Raw genomic sequence first — 27,899 nt, 5'->3', positions numbered from 1 at the left:
GCCTCTGAATTATGCAAAATTACAAGAATTTAAGTATTATGTTTCTGAACTTTAAAGCTTGATTCCTTTATGGGCCCATTCTGTGACTTTTGGCACAAAACAGATTCAAAGCCAGAGAGCACAAACACACTTCCCTCTTGGTATCTAGGAGAGAGCCAAGGTCTCATGAGACCAGAGCTTAGCAATAAGTTTCAGGCATCGAACAGGTGGTCTACTCCAAATCCCCAGTTTTGGGTTGATGGGGGAGTTGTGCAGCAGAGGACTGTGGGAAGTAATCCTCAACGATGCATTGTGGGAAATTTGAATGAGCTGGAAGCAAACTAGTGTTTTGTTTTTGAAGACCTAGAAACAACACTTCTACTTATTCAGGGTGCAGCAAAATATGAAGTTTCCGGGAGCAGTTTTTGAACAGCGATATATTTCCTCTAAAGGCCCTCTTTGGTGAGTTTTAAAAGCAAGATTAAAACATGATTCTGTTCAACTTAATTAATCCTCCTGTTGGAAATGTATTTAATATAAGGGCAAAAGAAAGAACATTAAGGTCTGTAAACTAAATTAATATAAAACACAGTAAATGAGATAATATAAAATGCAGAAAACTGCCTCTGAGAGACTATTGTTGTAGGAATACAATGCTGTTATATTTTTACAATTCAGATTACATTAAAATGGCTTTTATTTATTGGTAAAGATGTGAAATGCTTCTTTCAGGAAGAATTAGTATTAAATTTGCATCATGTATTTTTATGCAGTTTTTAATGTTCTTGGAAAGAGTGTTCAATTGGAATATTTTTCACTTGAGACATAAATTTGGTGTGTGCATCAGACCTAGTATTGATGTGACTCTATGCAGCAATTTCACATATTAGCATTCATTGTTTGTGGATTTACTGTATCGTTACTTGATAGCTCCGTTCGGCAATTATATTTTTGTTTTCCAGCTGCTCATAGATCATTTATTAATATAACTCAGGATTCAATTTATTCTGAAATTTTTAAGTTTCCAATTTAAAATTTGACAATGAGGTAAAGGAGGGTAGCAATAAATGTTCATTAATTGCACAATATGGAAGAGTACATTTCACATCTGTGCATTGCACTCAGGTTTTTAAAAAAATCAAGCCACAACAATAGTGGAATTAATTTTTGAGGCTGAATGTGTGAAATGTTCAATGCCACTGACTAAATTTTAGGTAATATTGTAAAAAGGGGAATCTTTTTTAGAAATATCTGCAGCATAGGTTTGTTAATGCTGAATAATTTGGATGAAAATTTCTTAATAGTTTCAATTAACCACCCCAAGCCTGTAAGATTTGGGTAAGTGGGAAATGCCATTCATCTAGACTTCAGAAAACAATGCACAGGGTTGTCCTTACTGTACACAAGAAGTAACATCTGTGGGGACTCCTAAATCAAAATGTAATCTTGGTGGTTTTTCATAAGAAACCATACAGCTTACCGGTATCAATTTTCCTGCTATAGATTGTTTTCAAAAGTTGCTCATCAGTGCATTCAGTTTTAAAAATTCATGCCACTACTATAGTGGAATGTATTTCTGAGACCGAATATGTTGTTATATGTTGAATGCAATATGGCGCTGGTAAACCATGGTAACCGGTGACATTCTGCGGGCAACATGTAAAATTTCCAAATGTATGTACTTTGATAATTTTCTTTGAATTCTGGAGATGCAGCTCATAAAGCTGGCATACAGCTCACCTTTATGTTATATTTTGTAACTCCAGGAATTAAATCAAGAGGAATGCCAGAGAATGCCGGGGTAACTCGTGTCTAGTTTAGCGAGATACATACAATTAACATGGTGGTGTGAAGACATATGTCATTCATGTACTTTTAGATATAACCCATAATGCATTATGTAAACAACAAGGAAACCTTAATCAAACAATATATTTACAATATTACTCAAAATGTTACTGAAATATTAAAGACACAACACTCCTCCCAGTTTACCTATAAACTCCAAATCCATATAGAATGCATTATATATATATATATACGGTACATACAGGAAGGTGAAAAAGTCTTAGGCACATGTAAAAAAAATTCTGTAAAGCAGTCTTTCAAAACTAATGAAATGAAAAGTTTCTAAATAACAAATTTACTATAAGGAACAGTAAACAGTAAAAAACTAAATCAAATCAATATTTGGTGTGTCATTTTTTTGTCTTTAAGTACACTAGCTGGTATGTTGTTTCAAACATCTTGGAGAACTTGCCATAGTTCTGCAGACTCTGGCTGTCTCGCTTGCTTCTGTCTCTCCAGGTAATCCCAGACAGCCTCAGTGATGTTGAGGTCAGGGCTCCGTGGAGGCCATAGCATCTGTTACAGAACTCCTTATTCTTCTTTTCACTGAAGGTAGTTCTTTGTGATCATGATGGTGTGTTTGGGGTCACTGTCCTGTCGCAGAAAGAAACTTGGACCGGTCAGACACCTCCCCAATGGTATTGTGTGATGGATGAGAATCTGCTTGTACTTCTCAGCATTGAGGATTCTGATAATTCTGACCAGATCACCAACTCCATTTGCAGAAATTCAGTCCCAAACTTGCAGGGAACCTCCTCTCTGGACTATAGAGGGATGTACTTGTGTTTCAATGGTTTATGTGAGTTCCGAGCTTATAGCAGTGCTGGACTTCCGATTTAGAAGGGACGTCTGTTTGATGTATCTTTCGTTCTGCTGCACTCTGCTTCTGTAGCCAACCACTCTGTTTCTGGTCCTCAGTCGTGCCCATTTCTTAGTGCTTCTTCAGAAGAGCTTGGACAGCACATTTTGAAACTTCTGCCTGCCACAAACTTTCTGCTTGGGAGAGACCTTGCTGATGTAGGATGACCACCTTGTGTCTTGTTGCTATGCTCACTCTTGCCATGGGGTAAGAATTGATGATTTGAAGGTTTTAGTTTGGTTGGTTTTAGTTTTAGTTTGGTTGTCCTTCACCCAGTTTGATCCCTTCTGCACCTGTTTCTGTTTCAGTTAATCAGTTTAGTTCATTCAACTCATTATCATCTTGTTTGTTATCATGCACTGGGTTGCATATACCCCCCACCCTCCAAATGCCAGTCGTGATGTGTGAGCTCTACAGCGCCATAGGTGACTTTCATGCCAAACACCCCCATGGTATCTTCATTATTGCAGGCGATTTTAACAATGCAAACCTAAAATCAGTCCTACCTAAAAAATTCCACCAACATGTTAATTTTGCTTTCAGACATGAAAATACACTGGGCCTAGTTATACGAACATACTAGGTGTTTATAATGCAGTCCCTTGACCCCACATTGGACTCTCAGAACACTTATCTGTAATGTTAATTCAAGCATACAAACCAATGAGCAAATGGGCCAAATCAGATGGTGAAATCCTGGCCTGAGGGTGCAATCTCTGCACTGCAGGACTGCTTTGATAATATGACCTGGAGAATATTCGGGGAGGCTGCTACCTATGGGAACCATTGAGGAATATGTGGATTCTGTGACCAGCTACATGGAGAAGTGTACTGAGGATGTTACCATCATGAAACACATCTGAGTGAAGGTAAATCAGAAGCCATGGCTCACTGCAGAGGCCCGTGATGACTGAGGGATTGTGATGCTGTCTTTAGATTGGGGGACGCAACAGCTCTCAGTGAAGCAAGAACTTCCCCGCTCCATCAGGAAGGCAAAATGGGAGAATTCTCAGAGAATGTGCAGCCACTTCTATGATACCAGGGACAAGAGGCACACGCGGCAGGAGATTTGGAGGATTACAGACAAGTCTACTCTGCGCGTCAGTGACCAGGATGCTTCACTCCCTGAGAGGCTGAATGTCTTCTGCACCTGGTTTGATGCTCAGAACAAAGCGCTGGTCAGGAATGTACCCCTCCCCGGGGAGTAGACACTCCATCTGGCTGAAGCTGAGGTGAGAAAGACCCTGGCCAGAATCAACCCAAGCAAAGCTGTGGGGCCTGATAATATGCCAAGTTGAGCTCTAAAAATGATCCAAGATGGCGGCGCGATGCAGCTTGCAGCAGTCACTCCAGAGCTGATTATCTGTTGTTTGTGAAGTGGGGTGCCGTGCACAATCATACTCAGATGAAAAACAAACGTGGGAGCATGGAGGAACATCTGAAAATCTCCAGGAAGACCTTCTTCATTGCTGCTGCTGCTGTGAAGTCCAGGTCTCTGCTGGGAAGAACAGGCCCCCAGTCCTCGGGGTTGCATTGCCGATTGCTGTTGGCGGGGCCGTCTTAATACACTCAGCAGAGGATTGTACTCGGAGAAGCTGTGCCGGAGGGGATGGTTGGAGGCTCGGAGGTTTGACGGACTCGGAGTCTGCTGCGGCCAGGTCGCTTTCATTGTGTGCTGTGTCTGCGAGGCTGAATCGGGCGGCACCTTGGAAGTCCATAGCGGGGGATTCCCTTCTGCCGCCTGCGTGGGATGACGAGTCAGTCAGGACCCTGAGGACTTGTGGAAACTGTGTGGTGGTTTCTTTCGAACTTAGTCTTTTAACATTTTTGGACTATTTTTACTGTGCCCATGGTCTGTTTTTATCAATTATGCTATTGTTTGCATTTTGTAACTATATGTTGTAACTATGTGGTTTTGTGCAGGTCTTGTAGCTTTAGTTTTTGGTCTTGTTTGTCTGGTGGGATTGGAGCTCCTTTCCGGGGAACGCGCTAAGATGGTAGCGTGATATTAATACGCAGCAGCCTCTCCGGACTCTGGATCGGGGATTGCCAAACGTTATGTGGATTTTCTGGTGAAGTCTGTTTTGTCATGTGTTTTTATGATATCATTCTGGAGGAACGTTGTCTCATTTTTTAACTGCATCGCATTTGTGGTTTCTAAATGACAATAAACTGAATCTGAAAGACTGTGAAGCCCATTCCAGTGCCAAAGAAGGTGACAGTAACCTGCCTAAATGCCTGTTGTCCAGTGGCATTAACATCAACCATTATGAAATGATTTGAGTGGCTGGTCATAGAGCATATTAAAGCCTTACCCCTGGCTGTGTTGGGTATGTTCCAGTTCACTTATTGCTCAGATAAATCAACAGATCATGCAATAGCCTTTGCTTTCCACTCTGTCCTGCCCTACCTGAAAAATGGGTTCTCAGACTACTGATAGACTTCAGTTCAGCATTCAACACCATAATACACCAGAACCTGGTGGGGAAACTGTCCTCACTGGGTCTCAACACCTCCCTCTGCAATTGGATATGGTCTCCTTAACAGTAAGGCTACACTAAGCTCGTGTGGACAGGAATGTCTCTCGGCCCGTTACGCTGAGCATTGGTACTCTGCAAGGCTATGTGCTTAGACTGCTGACATATGGCTGTCTTGCAGAACCCAGCTCAAACTGTGTCATCAAGTTTGTGGATGACACAACAGAGGTTGGCCTCATCGAGGACAATGACAAGATGGAGTGTAGAGAAGAAGTTGAACAGCTGGTGGATTAGTGGGAGATGAACAACCTAAGCCTGAACATGGAGAAGACAAAGGAAATCATTCTGGACTTCAGGAAGGTGCAGACAAACCATCACCATCTCTGTAGAGAGAGTTATGTGCACCAAGTTCCTGAGAGTTCAAGTCACAGATGGCCTCACCAGGTCCCTTAATATCACCTCCCTGAACAAGACATTTGAGACAAGCAAGCCTCCCTCACTTTGTAACTGTGTTTTACAGGAGCACAATTGAGCATCCTGACGTTGCATTTCCATCTGTTATGGGAGCAACCAAACATCAGACCAGAAGGCCCGTCAAAGGACTGTGAGAACATTTGACAGGATTATAGGGGTCCCCCTAACATCCATCGGGGACAATTATCAAGAGCATTGTTGTCGCAGGGCCCTTGGAATTATTATGGATCCCATCCATCCATCCAGCATCCTCTTTGACTTCCAACCATCAAGCAGGAGGCTACGACGTATAAAAACAGGACTGGTCAGGATGGGAAACAGTTTCTTCCTTCAATCCATCAGGCTTCTTGAAACCCTGTGGCATCATATTTGAAGTATCACCAGCAGATTGTTCTGTACCTTACAATATTTAACATTAACACACTTAGTTATTTATCTGTAAGTCACCTCTAGATTTTATTGTTACCTTCATAAGTTATCATGTGTAATGTGTGTTATGTGTACTACTGGTGTGCGTTATGTGTACTACTGTGCTTTACACCCTGACTCGGAGAAACATCTCATTTCTATATACATCATATGGTTATTTACATGTATATAGTTAAATAACAATAAAATTGATTTGACTTGACTTGACTAGATACCTAGTACAAAGCAATCAACTTTTTATTTGAAAAGTGGTCTATCACTTAATATGTTACTTTCTTTAAAGAAATACAAAAAAATTCTCTAACATTCAATATTTTGGAAAATCAGTGTTCGGAAATCTAAAATTCTCTGTGTTCTACTGACACACTAATACAGAAGACAAAAAATAAACATCTAAAACAAACCTTATAAAAAAATTAGAGTACCTAAGGTTTTTTTGCATAGTTCTGTATATATGTATATACATTACATACAGTAGATAATGGAACTACTATTCAGTAGTGCTAATAATTGGAAAAGCACCTTCAACTCGGCTCTAATCTCTGGAAATCTTTCTTAAACATCTCTGGCTTTCTCTCTGCATCACTTAAAAATAAAATTCCCCTTCAAGCATACACCCTTGACCAATGTGTCATAGAGATCTGTTTCACAAGACTCAGTATAATTCTCTGATTTAGAAAGCTTTTATCCGTGCCTTGGGATTTTTACCAAATTAAAGGCACTGTACAAATGCAAACTGTTCATCTGTTTCTTTTCCCAAATATGTGGCTTCCTTAATGTTAAGACACCACTGATTGGAGCACCATCACCTACTGTTACTGCTATTATTTTCTGAAGTGAAAAGTTGATTGCCACTTAAATATTCAGATACTATATCGAGAGTTAAGTAAATTGACAAGTTTCCAATAAGACAAACAATTTGGAAATCAATGAGTTTATAAATGTTCAAGGATGTAATTAGAGCAGTGGGTTTTTTTTATTATTTCAATAACTCTGCACAGAATATCATTGATAAACTTCAGACACTTCTTTGATAAATGATCTCCAAATTCCACTCCTGTATACAGAGAGAGTAAGGTTTCACATATGTTCACAGTTCTCAATAAAAAAATAAGGAAAACCTGCAGTATTTGAATTTTATTGAATTATGCAAAATAGATCTGAGGGTAGTTAATTCTTTTTAAATCGTTTCATCAATATAGCTGAAAACTAATTGGCTTTACCATAGGGAAAAATGTTGAACTTGTATCTGGTGCTGAAATAAGTTCAAAGTAAATTTATTATCAAAGTACTTATAGGTCACCATGTTCAACCCTGAGATTTATTTTCTTGCAGTCATTCACAATAAACACAAAGAAGCACAGTAGAATCAATTAAGCTAAAACTACACACAAACAAAGGTCAATAAACAACCAAGGTGCAAAAGACAATAAATTGTGCAAGTATAAAAAGAAAAACAAAATAATAATAATAGATGAGTAATAAATAATATTGAGAACAGGTGTTGTAGAGTCCTTGAAAGTGAGCCCATAAGTTGTAAAATCAGTTGACACCTCAGTGTTGGGTAATATAGAACTAATGGAGTATCAAAGAGAGAAATGTAATGTTGATTTTAAATTTACATGCTTCTTACTCAGTAAAATAATTTATTCTCTTGAGAAGGGAGAGGAGAATGGGATCGATGTGTTTAGATTTTTAAGAAGATGACAAACCTGAATTCAGAATTATCTGATAGCTGCAGAATTCAATTCAAAGTTACAAATTTTAAAATAAGTTAGAATACTTAGGTTACTTTTATTTTCAGTAAGATAATTGTAGAATATAATATTGATGGGCATAATATATTTTAATCAGAGCTTGAATTCATTTTTGGAATAGTTTTTAGATCATTTCTTTATGGACCAAATTAATCAATCAAAAGTTTGGAAAAGTGGATATATTGTCCAGTAGCCTACTCCTGTCCCAAAAATAATGTCACTGGACTCTGTATTTGAGTTTTGGAAGTTCTTTTTCTTAAAAATCAGTATGTGAACATCCAAAACTCAAATACAGAGTCCAGTGACATTATTTTTGGGACAGGAGTAGGCTACTGGACAATATATCCACTTTGGCCCATCGAGTCCATGCTGAAACCATTGAAACGGCCTACTTCTATTGACCTTCACCGGGTCCTTAGCCCTCCATACTCCTACCATCCATGTATCTATCCAAACTTCTCTTCAATGTTGCAATTGTGCTCGCATGCACAGCTTGTACTGGCAACTCATTCCACACACTCACGATCCTCTGCGTGAAGAAGTTTCCCCTCATCTCGCCATTAAACTTTTCACATTTTATCCTTAACCCATGGCCTCTGGTTATGGTCCCACACAACCTCAGTGGAAAAAGTCTGGTTACATTAATACTATCTATACCCTCATAATTTTATATACCTCTATCAAATCTCCTCTCAATCTTTTATGTTCTAAAGAATACATTCCTAACCTATTCAATCTTTCCTTATAACTCAATTCCTTCAGACCCGGAAACATCCTTGTAAATTTTCTCTGTACTCTTTCAACCTTGTTTACATCCTTCCTGTGGGTAGGTGATCAAAACTGCACATGATACTCCAAATTATGTCTCACTAATGTCTTATACAGCTTCAACATAATACCCCATCTCATATACACAGTACTTTGATTTATGAAGGCCAATGTGCCAAAAGCTTTCTTTGCAACTACTTTCAATGAACTGTAGACCTGGATTCCGAGATCCCTTTGTCCTACCACACTGCTCAGTGCCCTACCTTTCACTGTGTAAGACCTACCTTGGTTGGCCCTACTGAAGTGCAAGCCTTGAACTTGTCTAACATTAAATTCTATCTACCATTTTTCAGCTCATTTTCTCAGCTGATGCAGGTCCCTCTGCAAACCATTATTGCCTTCCTTGCTGTCCACTACACCTCCAATCTTGGTATCATCTACAGATTTGCTGATGCAGTTGACTACGTTATCATTCAGATCATTGATATAAATGACAGTCAACAAAGGACCCAGCACTGATCCGTGCAGCACATCACTAGTCACAGGCCTCCAGTCAGAGAGGCAACCATCTATTATCACTCTCTGGCTTCTCCCACAAAGCCAATGTCTAATCCAATTTACTACCTCGTATTGAATGCTGAGTGACTGAACTTTTTGACCAACCTCCCTACTGGACCTTGTCAAATGCCTTGCTAAAGTCCATGTAGGCAACATCTGCTGCCTCGCCTTCATCCCCTTTCCTGGCAACATCCTTGAAAAACTCTCTAAAGCTGGTTAGACAAAACCTGCCATGCATGAAGTCATGCTGACTATCTTTAATCAGTCTCTGTCTATTCAAGTATATATTTATCTGGTCCCTTAGAATACCTGCCAATAACTTTTCCACAACTGATGTCAGGCTCACCGACCTAAAATTTCTTGGAAACACACACAAAATACTGGAAGAACTCAGCAGGCTAGGTAACGTCTTGGAAAAGAGTACAGTCAACGTTTTGGACAGAAACCGTTTGGTAGGATGACTGTACTCTTTTCCTAGATGCTGCCTGGTCTGCTGAGTTCCTCCAGCATTTTGTGTGTATTGCTTGGATTTCCAGCATTTGCAGATTTTCTCTTGTCTATAACTTCCTGGTTTATGTTTAGAGCCTCTTTTAAACATCGGAACATTGGTTATCCTCTAATCCTCTGGTCCTTCTCCTGTCGCTAAAGATAATTTAAATATCTCTGCTAGGGACCCGGCAATTTCTGTACTTGCCTCTGTAGGGTCTGAGGACTTGTCAGGCCCTGGGGATTTATCCATCCTGAGTTGCCTCAGGATCACAAACACCTCCTCCTCTGTAATCTGTACAGGGTCCATGAATTAATGCCAATTTGCCTCACTTCTATAGATTCTGTGTCTATGGAAATACAGATGCAAAAAAAATTATTTAAGATCTCCCCCATCTGTTTTGATTCCACGCATGGATTATCATGCTGGTCTTCCAGAGGACCAATTTTGTCCCTTGTAATTCTTTTGCTCTTAACATTACTGTATCTGCAGAATCCCTTAGGATATTCTTTCACCTTGAAAGCAAGAGCAACTTCATGCTGCCTTTTAGTCCTCTTGATTTCTTTCTTAAGTATTCTGTTGTATTCCTTATAATCCATAAGCACCTCATTTGTTCCTACCTGCTATGTACCTCCTTTTTTCTCTTAACCAGGGTCTCAATATCGTTTGAAAACCAAGGTTTCCTACAATTGTTATCATTTCCTTTTATTCAGATAGGCTTTAACAAACTTTGTACTCTCAAAATTTCACTTTTGAAGGCTTCCCACTGACCAAGTACACCTTTGCCAGAAAACAGCCTGTCCCAATCCACACTTGCCAGATCTTTTCTGATACCATCAAAATTAGCCTTACTCCAATTCAGAATCTCAAGCCATGTGCCAGACCTATATTTTTGCATATTTACTTTGAAACTAATGGCATTGTGGTCACAAGATGCAAAATGTTCCCCAATATATACTTCAGTCACCTGCCCATTCCCTAACAGCGGATCCAGTATTGCACGCTCTCTCATTGGGACTTCTATGTACTGATTAAGTATATTTTTCTAAACACATTTCACAAACTCTATCCCATCTAGTCCTTTTACAACATGGGAATCCCAGTCAATATTTGAAACACTAAATTCACCTACTATAACAAACTTGCAACAGTCTGTGAACTCTTTACAAATTTGTTCCTCGAAATCCCTAAGATTGTTGGTGGTCTGTAATACAGTCCCATTCACATGGTCGTACCTTTCTTATTTCTCAGATCCATCCATAACACTTTCTCACTAGACGAATCCCCCAGTCTCTCCAGATGGATCAATGGTGTGACATTTTCTCTGACCATTAATGTACCCCCCTCCTTTAATCGCATCTGCTCTGTCACATCTAAAACAACAGAACTCCGGAACATTAAGCTGCCAGTCCTGCCCCTCCTGCAACCAAGTCTCAGTAATGGCTACAATATCATAATTCCAGGTGTTGGTCCATTCCCTGAGCTCATCTGCCTTTCCTACAATACTCCTTGCATTGAAATATATGCAGCTCAGAACATTAGTCGCACCATGCTCAACCTTTTGATTCTTGACTTTGTCTGTGGTCTTACCAACATCTGTCTCCACAACCTTTCCATTAACTGTTCTGGCACTCTGATTCCCATCCCCTGCAGCTCTAGTTTAAACCCCACCGTGCAGCATTAGCAAATCTTCCCACTAGAATATTAGTCCCCTTCCAGTTCAGGTGCAAACTGTCCTTTCTGTACAGGCAACACACACAAAATGCTGGTGGAACACAACAGGCCAGGCAGCATCTATAAGGAGAAGCACTGTCGATGTTTCGGGCCGAGAACCTTCATCAGGACTCATCCCGAAATGTCAACAGTGCTTCTCCTTATATATGCTGCCTGGCCTGCTGTGTTCCACCAGCATTTTGTGTGTGTTGTTTGAATTTCCAGCATCTGCAGATTTCCTCGTGTTTGCTCTTTCTGTACAGGTCCCACTTTTCCTTGAAGAGAGCCCAATAATCTAAAAGTCCTTCCCTCCAACACCAAATCCTTAGCCATGTATTAAACTGTATAATCTCGTTCTGGCCTCACTAGCATGTGGCAGGGGTAACAATCCTGAGATCACAACCTTAGAGGTCCTGCCGTTCAACTTAGCACCCAGCTCCTAAACTCCCTATGCAGAACCTCATCACTCATCCTACCAATATCATTGGTACATGGACCACGACTTCTGGCTATCCACCCTTCCACTTGAGAATGCTGATAACTCGATCCAAGATATCCTGGGCCACTGGTACCTGAGAGGCAATATACTAACTGGGAATCTCATTCTTGCCCATGAACCTCCCATGTTGGTCAGGGAACCTCCTCTCTATTCCCCTGACAAATAAATCCTCTATCACAACAGCGTGCCTCTTCTCCTCCCTTCCCTTCTGAGTCACAGAGGCCGACTCAGTGCCAGAGGCCCAGTCACTGTGACTTTCCCCGATTAGGTCATGACTTAGTGATATCCAAAGTAATATACCTGTTGTTGAGGGGGTGGCCACAGGAGACTCTGCATTGACTCTTTAACCCCTTTCCCCTTCCTGACTGTCATCCAATTTCCTGTGTCCTGCACCTTGGATGTAACTACCTTTCTATATGTCCTATCTGTCACCTCTTCAGCCTCCCGAATGATCCTGAGTTCATCCAGTTTCAGCTCCAATTCCTTAACATGGTTGGTTAGAAGCTGCAGTGGGATGCACTTCTCATAGTTGTAGTCCTCAGGGACACTGGGGGTCTCCCTGCCTTCCCACATCCTGCAATAGGAGCATTCAATTATCATACCTGCCATCTCTACAGTTCTAACTGAGCAAATGTAAAGAAGGAAGGGGGAAAGCTCTACCTACAGCTTTTCTTGTTTGCTTTTTTTAACCGAAGCTTCTCTTCGCTGAATCCTCAAATTCATCATTCTAATTCTGTCCACTCATATGACTGCTGCTGCACTTGCCCCTGACTTCCTTTAATTTGTTCCTGCTAATCAATCGCAAATGCCAATTGCTCGCTGGTCAGAATCCCCAAAAAACCTTTTCTACTCCATTAGTGAGCCAGAGTGAAATTCCATCCTCTCAAGCTGTACTACACCTGGAAATAAATTGTTGGTACAACACAGATAGAAACTATCTCCATCTAACAAGCCATTTCAATCTCAATAACTCATTCTGTTCCCATCATGCTTCAAATCTGTTTACTTCATTCACCTAATCCATCTATTATCAATACAAAAAGTTTGTACCTTGGCCACTTACTGGCAAATTATGTAGATTCAGAACACCTACGTGAAGATAATTCTGATGTCTCCTGATCTGAATCCCATTTACATTTAAGTTCACAGATCCCTTGCTATATTATTGAATTGTGCTTGAGTCCAGGTGTGAGGTGAAAGGAAACCTTATGAAACGTAACTTTGACTTAAAATGGCACTGTTAGAGCTGTGGCAAATATGTATTGATTTTTGTTTTACTTTCTGGCAGATTTTTCCAGGCTTGATCCTTTCAGACATAAAGCCAGCAAAGAGGATGAAATTTAAAACGGTGTGCTACTTACTAGTCCAACTCATGCACTGTCGAAAGATGTTCAAAGCCGAAATCCCCTTTTCCAATGTGATGACATGTGAAGATGATGACAAGGTAAACAATGCATCTGAATACTTTTATTCTAATTTTTGTTGATGTGTTTAATGGCTTTAAGCTAATGAAATCCTGTGTTGAGAAGGAAATGTTATTTCCCCTTTTCATACTTATCCTTTTGAAAGTCATTGCTTTCTATAGGTCCTTGTGAAGCAGTCTCTCAGCATGCCATTGTGCTGATTAAAAAGCTGCTATTTATTTTTGCCCTCATCACCCTACCCAGCTGGCATGAAGTGGAAGAGGTTTTGTTATATGTTTCCTAAATGGCCGTTGCACAGATGTGGATGAACATCAACAAAAGGAAGACACTAATTCGAATCTAAATATAGGCTCGTGCAGCAAATTAGGATATTTAAATATCTATTGGCATGATCAAAATGGCTTGTTTGTATTTAAATCATAGCAACAGAAAAGGTTTCAACAATCTCATCCTTTCTGAGGATATGAGAATAAAATAATTAAAGAAGTTAAATAAGTGATAGAATTTGTGTTAAGAAAAAATAAACATAAGAAATAGAAGTAGACAAGGAACAAATGATGAGATAATCTACCATGCAAAGGCATTGTAGCTGTGGTGATCTTGTCTGTTTTCTTCCAAATCTCCATAACCCTTGATTAGCTAGTAGTCTGAATATCTGCTTGTTTTGGTTTTGAATATAAATGGCTCTGCATCCAAAATTAACCTGAAAGAAAACTCCTAAGATACACAATCTATTGAGTCATGAGCGGCTGACCCCTCTTCATGAGATTGTCATCTAGTTCTGGAATGCCCCTCTAGAGGAAACACCTTACTGCTCCCAGGTATCTTCAGAATGCTGCGTGCTCAGTGAATGCACTTCACTGTAGGTTTCAATGTTTGAGTGTACATGTGACGAATAAAGCTAATCTTCGATCTTTAGTGCTTGTGAAGTAAATTTGCTTGTGTTTGGAATCCTCGCTGTCAAATGGTATTTCTATATATTGCACATGCAGAATATTTCTTGTTATTATTCTTCAAAGATAATCTTCAGTAGAAAATCTTGCATTTGCAAGTGCTCCACCATGAATATTCTTTCTTTTCCAATGTTATACTCTTAAAGGTGCATTACTTTTCAAGACACCTAAAACTGTCCATGCCTCCTGATCTTTTCATTGCTCCCCTTATTTATCCCCTCAAAGGTTTCGAAGGTAAAATTTAATGTCAGAGAAATGTATACAACATACATCCTGAAATGCTTTTTCTTTGCAAAAATCCACAAAAACAGAGAAGTGCCCCAAGAATGAATGACTGTTAAATGCTGGAACCCCAAAGTCCCCCCCCCCCCAGCCTCCCCTCCCTCCTGCGCATAAGCGGCAGTCAGCAACAATCCCTCTCCCTCACCAGCAAAAATAAAGGGCACCCGCTACCAGCAATCAAGCGTGTGCAAAGCAATAGCAAAGATACAGACTTGCAGTTACATTGTTCACCCAATAATTTGACATGCTGCAGTCTCTCCCTCTCCCTCTCCCCCTCCCCCCCTTCTCTCCCCCCCTTCTCTCCCCCCCTTCTCTCCCCCCCTTCTCTCCCCCCCTTCTCTCCCCCCCTTCTCTCCCCCCTTCTCTCCCCCCCTTCTCTCCCCCCCTCTCTCCCCCCCTCTCTCCCCCCCTCTCTCCCCCCCTCTCTCCCCCCCTCTCTCCCCCCTCTCTCCCCCCCTCTCTCCCCCCCTCTCTCCCCCCCTCTCTCCCCCCTTCTCCCCCTTCTAATAAGGGAGAAAGAGATTACTCCATTTTCCAACGAGCAGGGAGACACAATAAACAACTCACTGGTTTATGATGTTAAAAGCCCGTTACGTCGCTTTTTTTGAGCTCGGTGCCAGAAGATCACAGAGATCCCGGGTCCCCAGGCACACAGCAGATGTTCCGACTCCCTCAACGACACATGGGTCTCCTGTGGCGACACCGACCCTTGATCCACCCGTCTCCAGTTCCTCGAGATCCCAGGCTTCTGAATCCATGCCAAAATCTTAGGCCGAGGCTTTGGCATGCCGAATAGTGGCCAATTGTGGAACCCCGAGAGCAGGTCCCATTCCCACAAAGAACCGTAGTCAGCGTGTAACTCCAGGTCAGGCTCTTCAAAGGAACCCTGAAAGGGAAAAATAGAGATATTAAAGATGGAAATAGAACTGTTTTCAAAGATGCAAGCAAAGGAGTTGCCGTTGGGCGCCATAACTACTTAGCTCCGCCTGTCCTATTCCACTGTCATACTTAAGTTTGCTATTGATACCACTGTTGTCGGCTGAATCAAACGTGGTGACGAATCAGCATATAGGAAGCAGATTGAAAATCTGGCTGAGTGGTGCCATTAAAAACTATCACTCAATGTCATTATTGACTTCAGGAGGGGGAAATTGGAGGCCCATGAGTCTGACCTCTTCAGGGACATCAGAAGTGGGAAGGGTCGGCAATTCCTTAGCATCATCATTTCAGAGGATCTGTCCTGCATCCAGCACATAAGTGCCATCATGAGGAGGACACAGCAGGGCCTCTACTTTCTTTGAAATTTGTGAAGAATCAGCATGGACTGTATACTAACTGGTTGTATTGCAGCCTGGTATGGAAACACCAATGCCCTTGAATGGAAAAGCCTACAAAATGTAGTGGATATAGCCCATTCCATCACATGTAAAACCTTCCTCACCAATGAGCACATCGTCATTGCAGCATCCATCGTCGAGGATCCCCACCATCCAGGCCATGGTCTCTCTGACTGCTGTCGTCAGGAAGAAGGTGCAGGAGCCTCAGGTCCCACACCACCAGTTTCAGGAACAGTTATTGCCCTTCATCCATCAGGCTCTTGAACTAGTGGGGATAACTTCATCAACCCCAACATTGAACTGATTCACATCATATGGACTCACTTTCAAGGACTCTTTTTAACTCACATTCTTAATATAATTTAGTTATTTATTATTTTTCTTATTTGAATTTGCACAGTTTGTTGCTTTTCCACATTGGTTGTTTGTCTGATATTGTGTGCAGTTTTCATTGATTTTATTGGGTTTCTTTCTATTTGCTGTGAATATTTGCAAGAAAATTAATACACCGTAAATGGTGATATAAATGTAGTTTGATAACAAATTTACTTCGAACTTTCCCTGAAGTACAACAATGGCATCTTTTGGGACCTGGTGTATTAATCTTCATGTGGTAATAATGTTCTGAATGTATGACTTTGGTACTCTGCAGAGGAATCACAAACCGAGTTAGAATTGTAGCAGAACAATTCATTCTCAGCCCATGATTAATTTAAATATCTTGTTTTATTCACAGAGAAGAGCACTGAGGACAGCATCTGAAAAAGTCAGGAATCGATCATCATTTTCCACAAATGTTATACATAACACTCCAGGAACTCGAGTGAATCGATACATCAGTCGCTTAATTGAAGCTCGGCAAACAGAGTCTGAAATGGCAGATTTACATTTTGTTACTTTAACATACAAACAAAGTGAAAGGGAGAAAAAAGTAAGTTATGTTTATAAAGTCAAATAACCATTTAAATTTTGTTTTAAAGGTTTGGATAGTGCCCAAAGTCTTCTGTGTTTTTATTCAGTTGCTTAGGTGCTGCACATTTGGTAAAGTTAGGAAGATTGCATTATAAACATCCATTTTGATCTACAGTTTGTCTCAATATCTCCCGGGGACTGAATAGGAATAATCATCCAGCAGTCCCAAAGCTGACTGCCATTCAGGAATCAGCCCTAGTTTGCCTGCGTGAGACAAGATTTATTTTGTGTATATATATCTTGTTCCCAATATACGTTGCCTAGGGTCTTGTATGGAGTTTTCAAAGAAAATCCAGAAGATTAATTCACAGGAATAGTCTGTGGTAAAGAATGGTCTCATCAGCAAGAACGATGAGTCAGCTTACAGAGAGGAGGTGCAGTGGCTAACGGACTGGTGCAGAGCCAACAACCTGTCTCTTAGTGTGAACAAAACAAAAGAGATGGTTGTTGACTTCAGGAGGGCACGGAGTGACCACTCCCCGCTGAACATCAACGGCTCCTCAGTAGAGATCATTAAGAGCACCAAATTTCTTGGTGTTCACCTGGCAGAGAATCTCACCTGGTCCCTCAACACCAGCTCCATAGTAAAGAAAGCCCAGCAGCGTCTCTACTTTCTGCGAAGGCTGAGGAAAGTCCATCTCCCAACCCCCATCCTCATCACATTCTACAGGGGTTGCACTGAGGGCATCCTGAGCAGCTGCATCACTGCCTGGTTTGGAAATTGCACCATCTCGGATCGCAAGACCCTGCAGCGGATAGTGAGGTCAGCTGAGAAGATCATTGGGGTCTCTCTTCCTGTCATCACGGACATTTACACTACACGCTGCACCCGCAAAGGAAACAGCATTATGAAGGATCCCATGCACCCCTCATACAATCTCTTCTCCCTCCTGCCATCTGGGAAAAGGCTCCGAAGCATTTGGGCTCTCATGACCAGACTATGTAACAGTTTCTTCCCCTAAGCTATCAGACTCCTCAATACCCAGAGCCTGGACTGACACCTTGCCCTAATGTCCTGTTTATTATTTATTGTAATACCTGCACTGTTTTTGTGCACTTTACACAGTCCTGTGTAGGTCTGAAGTCTAGTGTAGCTTTCTCTGTGGTTTTTTTTTTTACATAGTTGAGTCTAGTTTTTGTACTGTGTCATGTAACACCATGGTCCTGAAAAACGTTGTCTCATTTTTACTATGTACTGTACCAGCATTTATGGTCGAAATGACAATAAAAGTGATTTGACTTGATTTGACGACTTGACTTGAAATGCAAAGTTGGCATTTATTTCAAGGGGAATAGAATATAAAAACAGGAGATAATGCTGAAGCTTTATAAAACTCTAGTCAGGCTGCACTTGATGTATTATCATTGGGGAGAGTTCAGAGGAACATCACGGGGATGATTCTGGGAATGAAGGGGTTAACATATGAGGCGCGTTTGGCAGCTTTTGCCTTGTACTAACTGGAACTTGCAATGCGTGGGGGTCTCATTGAAACCTATTGACTGCTGAAAGGATTAGATAAAGTTGAGAGGATGCTTCCTATGGTGGGGGTATCCAGAACTAGAGAGCACAGCCTCAGAATTCAGCGGCGACCTTTTAGAACAGAAGTAAGGAGGAATTTTTTTAGCTGGGGAATAGTGAATCTGTGGAATGCTCATTCTCAGACTGTGGTGGAGGCAAGTCGGTGCGTATATTTAAAACAGAAGTTGATGGATTCCTGATTGGTTGCAGCATCAGGAGATATGGTGAGAGGGCAGGTGTGTCGGGTTGAGTGGGCTCCGGGATTAGCCATGATGAAATGGTGGAGTGGACTTGATGGAATGAGTGGCCTAATTTTGCTCCGTTGTCTTATGGTCTTATGCTCTAAGAATTATCTCCAATGTTCTGGCTAATAATTTTCAGGCAATCAGTATCCTAAAAACAACTATCTGCTTTGGCTGGATTGTGGTTTGCAGAAGCTTAGAGTCCATAAATTGGCTATCACATTTCCCACATGACATCAATACAGGTGCACCACTCACTTTGCTCTTATGACTGGCTATGCACAGTTCCAATGCTATATTCAAGTTTGCTGATGACACCACTGTCGTACGCCCAATCAAAGGCAGTGACGAATCGGCATTTTGGAGGGAGATTAAAAATGGCTGAGTGTGCTGTGACAGCAACTTCTTACTCAATGTCAGCGAGATTAAGAAGCTGGTTATTGACATAAGAAGGAAAACAGAGGTCCCTGAGCCAGTCCTCATCAAAGATTAGAGGTGGAGTACAACACGCAAGTGTGGTAATGAAGAAATCATGTCAGCACCACTTCTTTAGAAGTTTGCAAAGATTTGGCATAAAAACTAAAACTTTGACAAGCTTCTATAGATGTGTGGTGGAGACTATATTGTCTGATTGCACGACAGCCTGTTATGGAAACACCAATGCACTTGAATGGAAAATCACATGAAAATAGTGGATATGGCCCAGTCCATCACGGATTGAACCTTCCCCACCATTGAGCAGATCTACATGAAATGTTGTCGCAGGAAAGCAGCTTCCATCGTCAGGAATCCCCATCACCTGGACATGCTTTCTTCTCACTGCTGCCAAGAAGGTACAGAAGACTCAGGACTTGCACCACTTTGTTCAGAAATAGTTATTACACCTCAGTAAACAGGCTCTTGGACCAAAGGAGATCTCTTCACTCAACTTCACTTGCCCCATCATTGAAATGTCCTCACAACCTATGGACTCGCTTTCAAGGACTCTTCATCTCAATATTCTTGATAATCATTGCTGATTTATTTATCTATCTATCTATCTATTTGTTTGTTTATTTATTTATTTGCACAGTTTGTTGTCTTTTACGGACTGGTTGAACGCTCAGGTCCATGTGGTTTTGCATTAGTTCTTTATGGTTATTATTCTATTATAGACTTATTGAGTATGTCCACAAGAAAATGAATCTCATGGTAGTATATGTGTATTTGATAATAAATTTACTTTAAACTTTGAATTTTGACTGTACATCAAAAAATGCCTCATTGCATGTTAAACGGACTTTGAGATCTAAAAAAAATATAACTAAACTAACATAAAAAGCATAACATAACTAAACTAATGAACACATACAAAATGCTGGAGGAATTCAGCAGGCCAGGCAGCATCTATGGAAAAGAGTACTGTTGATGTTTTGGGCCGAGACTCATCAGCAATTCAGCATGCTTCCTTAATTGAGGATTAACAGTAATACTCCTATGAAGGTATTAGTCATTTATAAGAATATTACACATGGGTCTGGTCCATCAAACTGAAAGTATTGCAAGAAATGTGCAGCAATTGATCTGGAAGATGCAACATGGTAATGAAGACATAAAGCTTGTCAGAAGCTTGGAAAGCAGCCAGTGAGTGAGTGGGCCAGTGAAGGAGTGGAGATTTGAGGCTTTGACTCGAGAGATTCTGGCTGTTTTGGCATTTGGACTGTGCAATCAAGTCAATCAAGATTTGAAAAGCTCAGACTCAGCAGAAAGTAGCTGATTGGGCAATTGAGGTCAGGTGACCAAGCAGTTTGAAAAACTAAAACAAATAAATAGAGGGGTAGCTCGTGGAGCAGCCTGTGGAAAGTGACCAGCAAGTTGGTGGGCCAGTGAAGGAGTGGAGATTTGAGGCTTTGACGAGAAGAGGCTGAGGACGAGCTTCACTCCAAGTGAGGTAAGGCCAGGTAAGTTCCTTTCAAAGGAGAAAGTTTCAAAAGTTGAGGCAAGTATTGGGTAGGTCATGGCAGCTGAGATCGGCTCCGTGGTTTGTTCATCGTGCAGCATGTGGGAAATCAGGGATACTTCCAGTGTCCCTGACGACTATGTGTGCAGGAAGTGTGTCCAACTGCAGCTTCTGGCAGACCGCATTGAGCGTCTGGAGCTGCGATTGGATTAATACTGGAGCATCCGCGATGCTGAGAAAGTCGTGAATCGCATGTTCAGTGAGTTGGCCACACCTCAGGTAAAGGCTACACAGGCAGAAAGGGAAGGGGTGGCCACTAGACAGTGTAGCAGTAGGCAGGTAGTGCAGGAGTCCCCTGGGGTCATCTCCCTCCTAAAGAAATATACTGTTTTGGATACTGTTAGGGGAGATGTCTCATCAGGGGAAGGCAGCAGCAGCCGAGTTTATTGCACCATGGGTGGCTCTGCGGCACAGGAGGGAAGGAAAAGGAGTCGGAGAGCTATGGTGATAGGGGATTCGATTGTAAGGGGAATAGATAGGCGTTTCTGCGGCTGCAAACGAGACTCCAGGATGGTATGTTGCCTCCCTGGTGCAAGGGTCAAGGATGTCTCTGAGCGGCTGCAGGACATTCTGGAATGGGAGGGTGAACAGCCAGTGGTCGTGGTGCACATAGGTACCAACGATATAGGTAAAAAACGGGATGAGGTCCTACAAGGTGAATTTAGGGAGTTAGGAGATAAACTAAAAAGTAGGACCACAAAGGTAATAATCTCTGGATTACTACCAGTGCCACGTGCTAGTCAGAGTAGAAATAGGAGGATATTTCAGTTGAATACGTGGCTTGAAAAATGGTGCAGGGGGGGGGATTCAAATTTTTGGGGCATTGGAACCAGTTCTGGGGGAGGTGGGACCAGTACAAACAGGACAGTCTGCACCTGGGCTGGATTGGAACCAATGTCCTAGGGGGAGCTTTTGCTACTGCTGTTCAGGAGGCTTTAAACTAATGTGGCAGGGGGATGGGAACAAGTGCAGAGAGACAGAGGGGTGTAAAATGAGGGTAGAAGCAAAAAGTAGTAAGGTGAAAAGTAAAAGTGGCAGGCAGGCAAATCCAGGGCAAAAAGCAAAAAGAGCCACTTTTCAACATAATTGTATAAGGGCCAAGAGTGTTGTAAAAACAAGCTTGAAGGCTTTGTGTGTTAATGCGAGGAGCATTCGTAACAAGGTGGATGAATTGAATGTGCAGGTAGTTATTAATGAATATGATATAGTTGGGATCACAGAGACATGGCTCCAAGGATGGGAGCTCAACATCCAGGGATATTCAATATTCAGGAGGGATAGACAGGAAAGAAAAGGAGGTGGGGTAGCACTGCTGGTTAGAGAGGAGATTAACACAATAAAAAGGAAGGACATTAGCCTGGAGGATGTGGAATCGATATGGGTAGAGCTGCATAACACTAAAGGGCAGAAAATGCTGGTGGGAGTTGTGTACAGGCCACCTAACTGTAGTAGTGAGGTTGGGGATGGCATTAAACAGGAAATTAGAAATGCATGCAATAAAGGAACAGTAGTTATAATGGGTGACTTCAATCTACATATAGAGGAAGAGGATTTCTTGGAATGTATGCGGGTTGGTTTTCTGAACCAACATGTCGAGGAACCAACTAGAGAGCAGGCCATTCTAGATTGGGTATTGAGCAATGAGGAAGGGTTAGTTAGCAATCTTGTCATGCGAGGCCCCTTAGGTAAGAGTGACCATAATATGGTGGAATTCTTCATTAAGATGGAGAGTGACATAGTTAATTCAGAAACAAAGGTTCTGAACTTAAAGAAGGGTAACTTTGAAGGTATGAGATGTGAATTAGCTAAGATAGACTGGCAAATGATACTTAAAGGGTTGATGGTGGATATGCAATGGCATGGATGAACTACAACAATTGTTCATCCCAGTTTGGCAAAAGAATAAACCAGGGAAGGTAGTGCACCCGTGGCTGACAAGGGAAATTAGGGATAGTATCAAGTCCAAAGAAGAAACATATAAATTAGCAAAAAAAAAGCAGCACACCTGAGGACTGGGAGAAATTCAGAGACCAGCAGAGGAGGACAAAGGACATAATTAGGAAAGGGAAAAAAGATTGAGAGAAAGCTGGCAGGGAACATAAAAACTGACTGTAAAAGCTTTTATAGATACGTAAAAAGAAAAAGATTGGTCAAGGCAAATGTAGGTCCTTTACAGTCAGAAACAGGTGAATTGATCATAGACATGGCAGACCAATTGAATAACTACTTTGGTTCTGTCTTCACTAAGGCGGACATAAATAATCTTTCGGAAATAGTAAGGGACCGAGGGTCTAGTGAGATGGAGGAACTGAGGGAAATACATGTTAGTAGGGAAGTGGTGTTAGGTAAATTGAAGGGATTAAAGGCAGATAAATCCCCAGGGCCAGATGGTCTGCATCCCAGAGTGCTTAAGGAAGTAGCCCAAGAAATAGTGGATGCATTAGTGATAATTTTTCAAAACTCTTTAGATTCTGGATTAGTTCCTGAGGATTGGAGGGTGGTTAATGTAACCCCACTTTTTAAAAAAGGAGAGAGAGAGAAACCGGGGAATGATAGACCTGTTAGTCTGACATTGGTGGTGGGGAAAATGCTAGAGTCGGTTATCAAAGATTTGATAACAGCACATTTGGAAAGAGGTGAAATCATCGGACAAAGTCAGCATGGATTTGTGAAAGGAAAATTATGTCTGACGAATCTTATAGAATTTTTTGAAGATGTTAGTAGTAGAGTGGATAGGGGAGAGCCAGTGGATGTGGTATATTTAGATTTTCAAAAGGCTTTTGACAAGGTCCCACACAGGAGATTAGTGTGCAAACTTAAAGCACACAGTATTGGGGGTATGGTATTGATGTGGACAGAGAATTGGTTGGCAGACAGGAAGCAAAGAGTGGGAGTAAACGGGACCTTTTCAGAATGGCAGGCAGTGACTAGTGGGGTACCGCAAGGCTCAGTGCTGGGACCCCAGTTGTTTACAATATATATTAATGATTTAGACGAGGGAATTAAATGCAGCATCCACAGGGTTCTGAGTTGGATGATCATCCATGATGATACTGAATGGCGGTGCAGGCTCGAAGGGTCGAATGGCCTACTCCTGCACCTATTTTCTATGTTTCTAAAAGTAAATAATACAAAGCAACGAAGTTACCTTGGAATGCAGGTCCACAGATCCTTGAAAGGAAGCTAGAATCATTCATTGTGACATTCACTGAGGTAGTGAAAATGTCAGTCAGTCCACAGCTCCAATTGTGCATACCCTGTATTTGGCATATCACCAGAGAAATTGCATTCCACTGGGTATGGTGCAGAGTAGATTTACAGCTGAAAAGATTGGATAATTCAGAGTTGATTTGTTTTAGGAACAAAGGAGCCAGAGCTGTTATAAGATTTGAGGTGCTTAAAGTAAAGATAGATGACCTAATTTCCCCTTGCAGTGCAATCAAAAATCAGAGGACATAGGTTTTTAGTAATTGATAGAAAGATGAGGAGGGAAGTGTTGCTGCACCAAAATCATTACAGATCGGCAGAAAGTCTATCACAGTTTGTGTGTATTTAAAGAGCAACTTTATGTAGGACAATAAGCCATGTGCTATTCAGTAACCCTCTTCCAATTAAATTCAATTCAAGTTTAATTGTCATTCAACCATACATGAATACAGCCAAATGAGACAGCATTACTCCTGGGCCAAGGTGCAAAACACGCAGACACACGCAGACACACGCAGACACACGCAGACACACGCACACACAACGCCAAGAAAAAAGCCCAGACCCAAGCAATGAATGCTGCAAAACTCTGCATTCGACCACATTGCAGCTGGCCTTCTGTCGAGCAAGCATTAGAGAGCAGCACCAACTCCAGCCTGCAAACTACATTACAATGGCCCCTCTGCAGCGCACCGGCTCCAACACCTCTCTTCTGGCAGCTGTAAACAAGCTACACCACAGCTTGTGGCCTTGTCCTCACCCATACAAGATAGCAGGTACATATAAAATATCAGTAAAGTAAAACCACACAAAGAACTATATATATATATATATATATATATATATATATATATATAGACTGGAATTAATGGTCTTGGATTAATGCCTTCCTGCTGTAGCATAAGGCTGATTTATGAAGTGGTGTACTGCTGTGATAGCCAACTGTGGACATGGAGTGATATTAGTATGTTACAAGGCAGTTATTACTGGACAACAAATTTTTTTGAAAGTGCTGCTACCTCAGTTTTTTTTTTGTTTATGATAGACCACTTGAAGCTAAACACAAATATAATTCCAGACCTCTTATATCATATAGGAGTTTGGAGAAACAAGAAATTAACTTTTATTGAATATAATGTGTTTAATCGCACAATGGTGATGATGCTTTGCAATAGTTCAAAGCTAAAAACATTTTGTTGATGATTTTCATTTGTACTCAGTATCTGAGGCTTCTCATTTAAGTGTCCAACAATAATCATCCAGCATTGATGGATGTCAATTGCCCTGATAACATTTCTCTATGACCGCAATGTCCAGGTGAAACCTTTCACCATGCTCATCATTGACAGCGCCAAGATTTGCAGGGAAGAAGTCTAAATGGGAATGCAGAAAATGAATCTTCAGTGACATGTTGTCAATGAGCTGCATGTAATTTAGTGCTTTGTTATAGCCAAGAAAATTTTCAACAACATCCTTGAATGCCTTGCATGTGCTTTTCTCCAGTCCCACTAGAAGTTTCTTCGGATTGCCTTTCATTGATGACCTGCTTGATTTGTCGAACAACAAAAATACCTTCCTTAGTCTTGGCATCAGTTATTCTGACTTGAATTATTAATTGAAATAATCATTATAGGTGATTCCAAAAAAATTGGTGTGTTATATCGAAATTTCATGGTGATTATCATGATCAGCAGCCCAAAATCCATAGACACACTCAACAACATTCAGGAAGCAAAATCTTTGTTGTCCAGTCCTTTCAGTCGGAAAGAAGAGGCATTGAAGAGACACTATATGTGCTATTGATTTCCCTATTGCTCTTCGTCTGAGAGATTTCCCATTATTTAGACAACAAATGGCTCATTGATGGAATTAATTTTCTTCTTGAATACTGCAGTTTGATAAACAATGTTTCCCTTAATGACTAATAAAGCAGCTTGTTGAAGTGCAGGCAATTTATCCCAGTGATTTACCTCTCCATGTTGCATGACCCTGCACCAGTTAAATCTATTATTGCTGTGCAATGGTGCTATTTCTTTTATGTTGAAGAGCTTATTGATATGTGTCATATATTATCTTAACATGGCTGAAGCTGTTTGCTCTTTGATTACTGATAGCTGTTGACAATTATGTGAGATTAGTGTCTATCTTCCTACTATTTAAGTGTAATAACCATCTACTAAAAGCATTGAATTTCATATTGAGTTTGAATTTTGTATTGTTTTCTGTATAATTGAAAGAAATCTGGTATTTAATAGATTTTAGATTACATTAACGGTGTCTAGTTAATTTCAGATTGTGCTGCCTGACATGGCATTTCGTTGGACTGCAGATACATAATTCATTGTTCTCCGTATAATTGCCTCGAGTTATAATTGCAATAATGTTGAAGCTACCGGCACTCAACATTATTAAGCAGTAAATCAAACTGCAAGTTCTGACATCTGCACATACACAATTACACACAGAAATCAACAGCTGCTATCCATGGTTTCCAAATCGCTCCACTGCAGCACATGGGTTCTTCACTGAGGTAAACAGCGTTCACATACATGTAACAGCATGAAGTTGCAACATTTACTCATTGGTTGCCCAATAAGGAGAGCAAAACATGTGGTGTTATACAAAGTGTGAGCCTTGCTTGTCCATTAATTTTACACTGCAATATTACAATAGTTATTAGAATTTTTTAAAAGTTTAAAATATCTATATGTTGTTTCAGATCTTTAGTTCAATTTTTTTAACTCTCCCTAATGTCATCTTTTTTCCCCCTTTTGTGCTTTATTTCCATAGCTTTGCTCTGAACTTAACGTTCTTACTTAAGCACTTTCTGGGCGCAACTTTGCATCATGTCTCAGAGAGGTCTTGATGTATGAATATGTGATATGTTAATGCTTGCTGTGTCACTTAGGTCTCGGATCACTTACAGAGGACACCATTCTGTTTTAGCTCTCTAATTATTGCAAATCACTTCAATGTTTACAGGAAAACTGAGGGCAATACATGATAAAATCCATTTATCATAGATCAAGTTCATCTGACAACATATATACAACCAAATGAAACATTCCTCCAGACCACAGTGCAGCCACAAAATATATATCATACACAGCACATAAAACAAAATATTGCCATAAATAAAAAATATATAATTTAAAATGCATGTGGTGTACAGCACATGTAAACAATACAATAAACAGTAACAGTCGCTGTCCTAGTGACGAGAACTCAGTGGTGGCAGGGTATTAACCTACAGCTGGAGGGAGGAAGCTGTTATTCAGATAGGCATTCCTAAACCTGATGCTCCTGTACCTCTTCCATGATGTTCCTGTGCCTTCTTCCTGTTGGTAGGTCAAAGAGTTATGGTTTGGGTGGTAGGGATCCTCAGCAATGCTTCGGGCCCTTTGTCTACTATGTTCCCAGTAAATGTTACAAATAGAGTGAAGGGAGACCCTGGTAATCCTCTTGGCAGTTTTTACTATCCTCTGTAGGATCTTGTAGCTCCCGTACCTCACAATGATGCTGGCAGACAGGACACTTCCAATGATGCTCCTGTAAAAAGTTATTAGAATGAGGATGGGGAGCCTTGCATGCTTCAGTCTCCTCTGAAAGTATAGGCACTGCTGTGCCTTCTTGACTGTTGAAGAGGTGTTGTGGGTCCAGGTTAGATTGTCCATCATGTCACACAAAGGAACTTTGTGTTCTTCACTCTTCCCGTGCCAGAGCCATTGATGTGCAATAGAGAGTGGTTGACCTGTGCCTGCCAGAAGTCCACAATCCTCTCCTTTGTCTGGTCCACACTGAGACTCAGTTTGCTGTTCTCACAGCATTTGATGAGCCTTTCTACCTCCTGTCTGTATGCCGATTCATCACTGTTGCTGATGAGGCCAGCCACCAATTAGCGAACATGATGATGTGGCTGAGCTGGATCAGGCAGTGTGGTCATGAGTCAACAGTGTGAACTGCAGTGGGCTGAGCACTCTACCCAAGGGGCACCAGTGCTCAGTGTGATGGAGCTTGAGACATTGCTACCAAATTGGACTGACTGGGGTCTTTCTGTCAAGATCCAATTACAGAGAGGGGAGAGGGTGTTGAGTTGCAGTGAGGACAGTTTACCTA

At 41.2% G+C, this 27,899-nt stretch overlaps 1 protein-coding gene across 2 annotated transcripts in view; it reads left to right on the top strand.

Moving 5' to 3' along the window:
* The window catches only part of LOC140732146 (adenylate cyclase type 1-like), a 263,389-nt gene that overhangs the window by 159,914 nt on the left and 75,576 nt on the right, over positions 1-27,899 (top strand). For both annotated transcript variants that reach the window (XM_073054366.1, XM_073054367.1), the window contains 2 exons: positions 13,137-13,292; positions 16,581-16,775. In XM_073054366.1, the coding sequence (XP_072910467.1) occupies positions 13,137-13,292; positions 16,581-16,775 (351 nt within the window). The remainder of the gene's footprint in view (positions 1-13,136; positions 13,293-16,580; positions 16,776-27,899) is intronic.

Source organism: Hemitrygon akajei, chromosome 8 (genome assembly GCF_048418815.1).
Source record: "Hemitrygon akajei chromosome 8, sHemAka1.3, whole genome shotgun sequence".
NCBI lineage: Eukaryota > Metazoa > Chordata > Chondrichthyes > Myliobatiformes > Dasyatidae > Hemitrygon > Hemitrygon akajei.
This window is presented reverse-complemented; position numbering and strand designations above follow the sequence as displayed.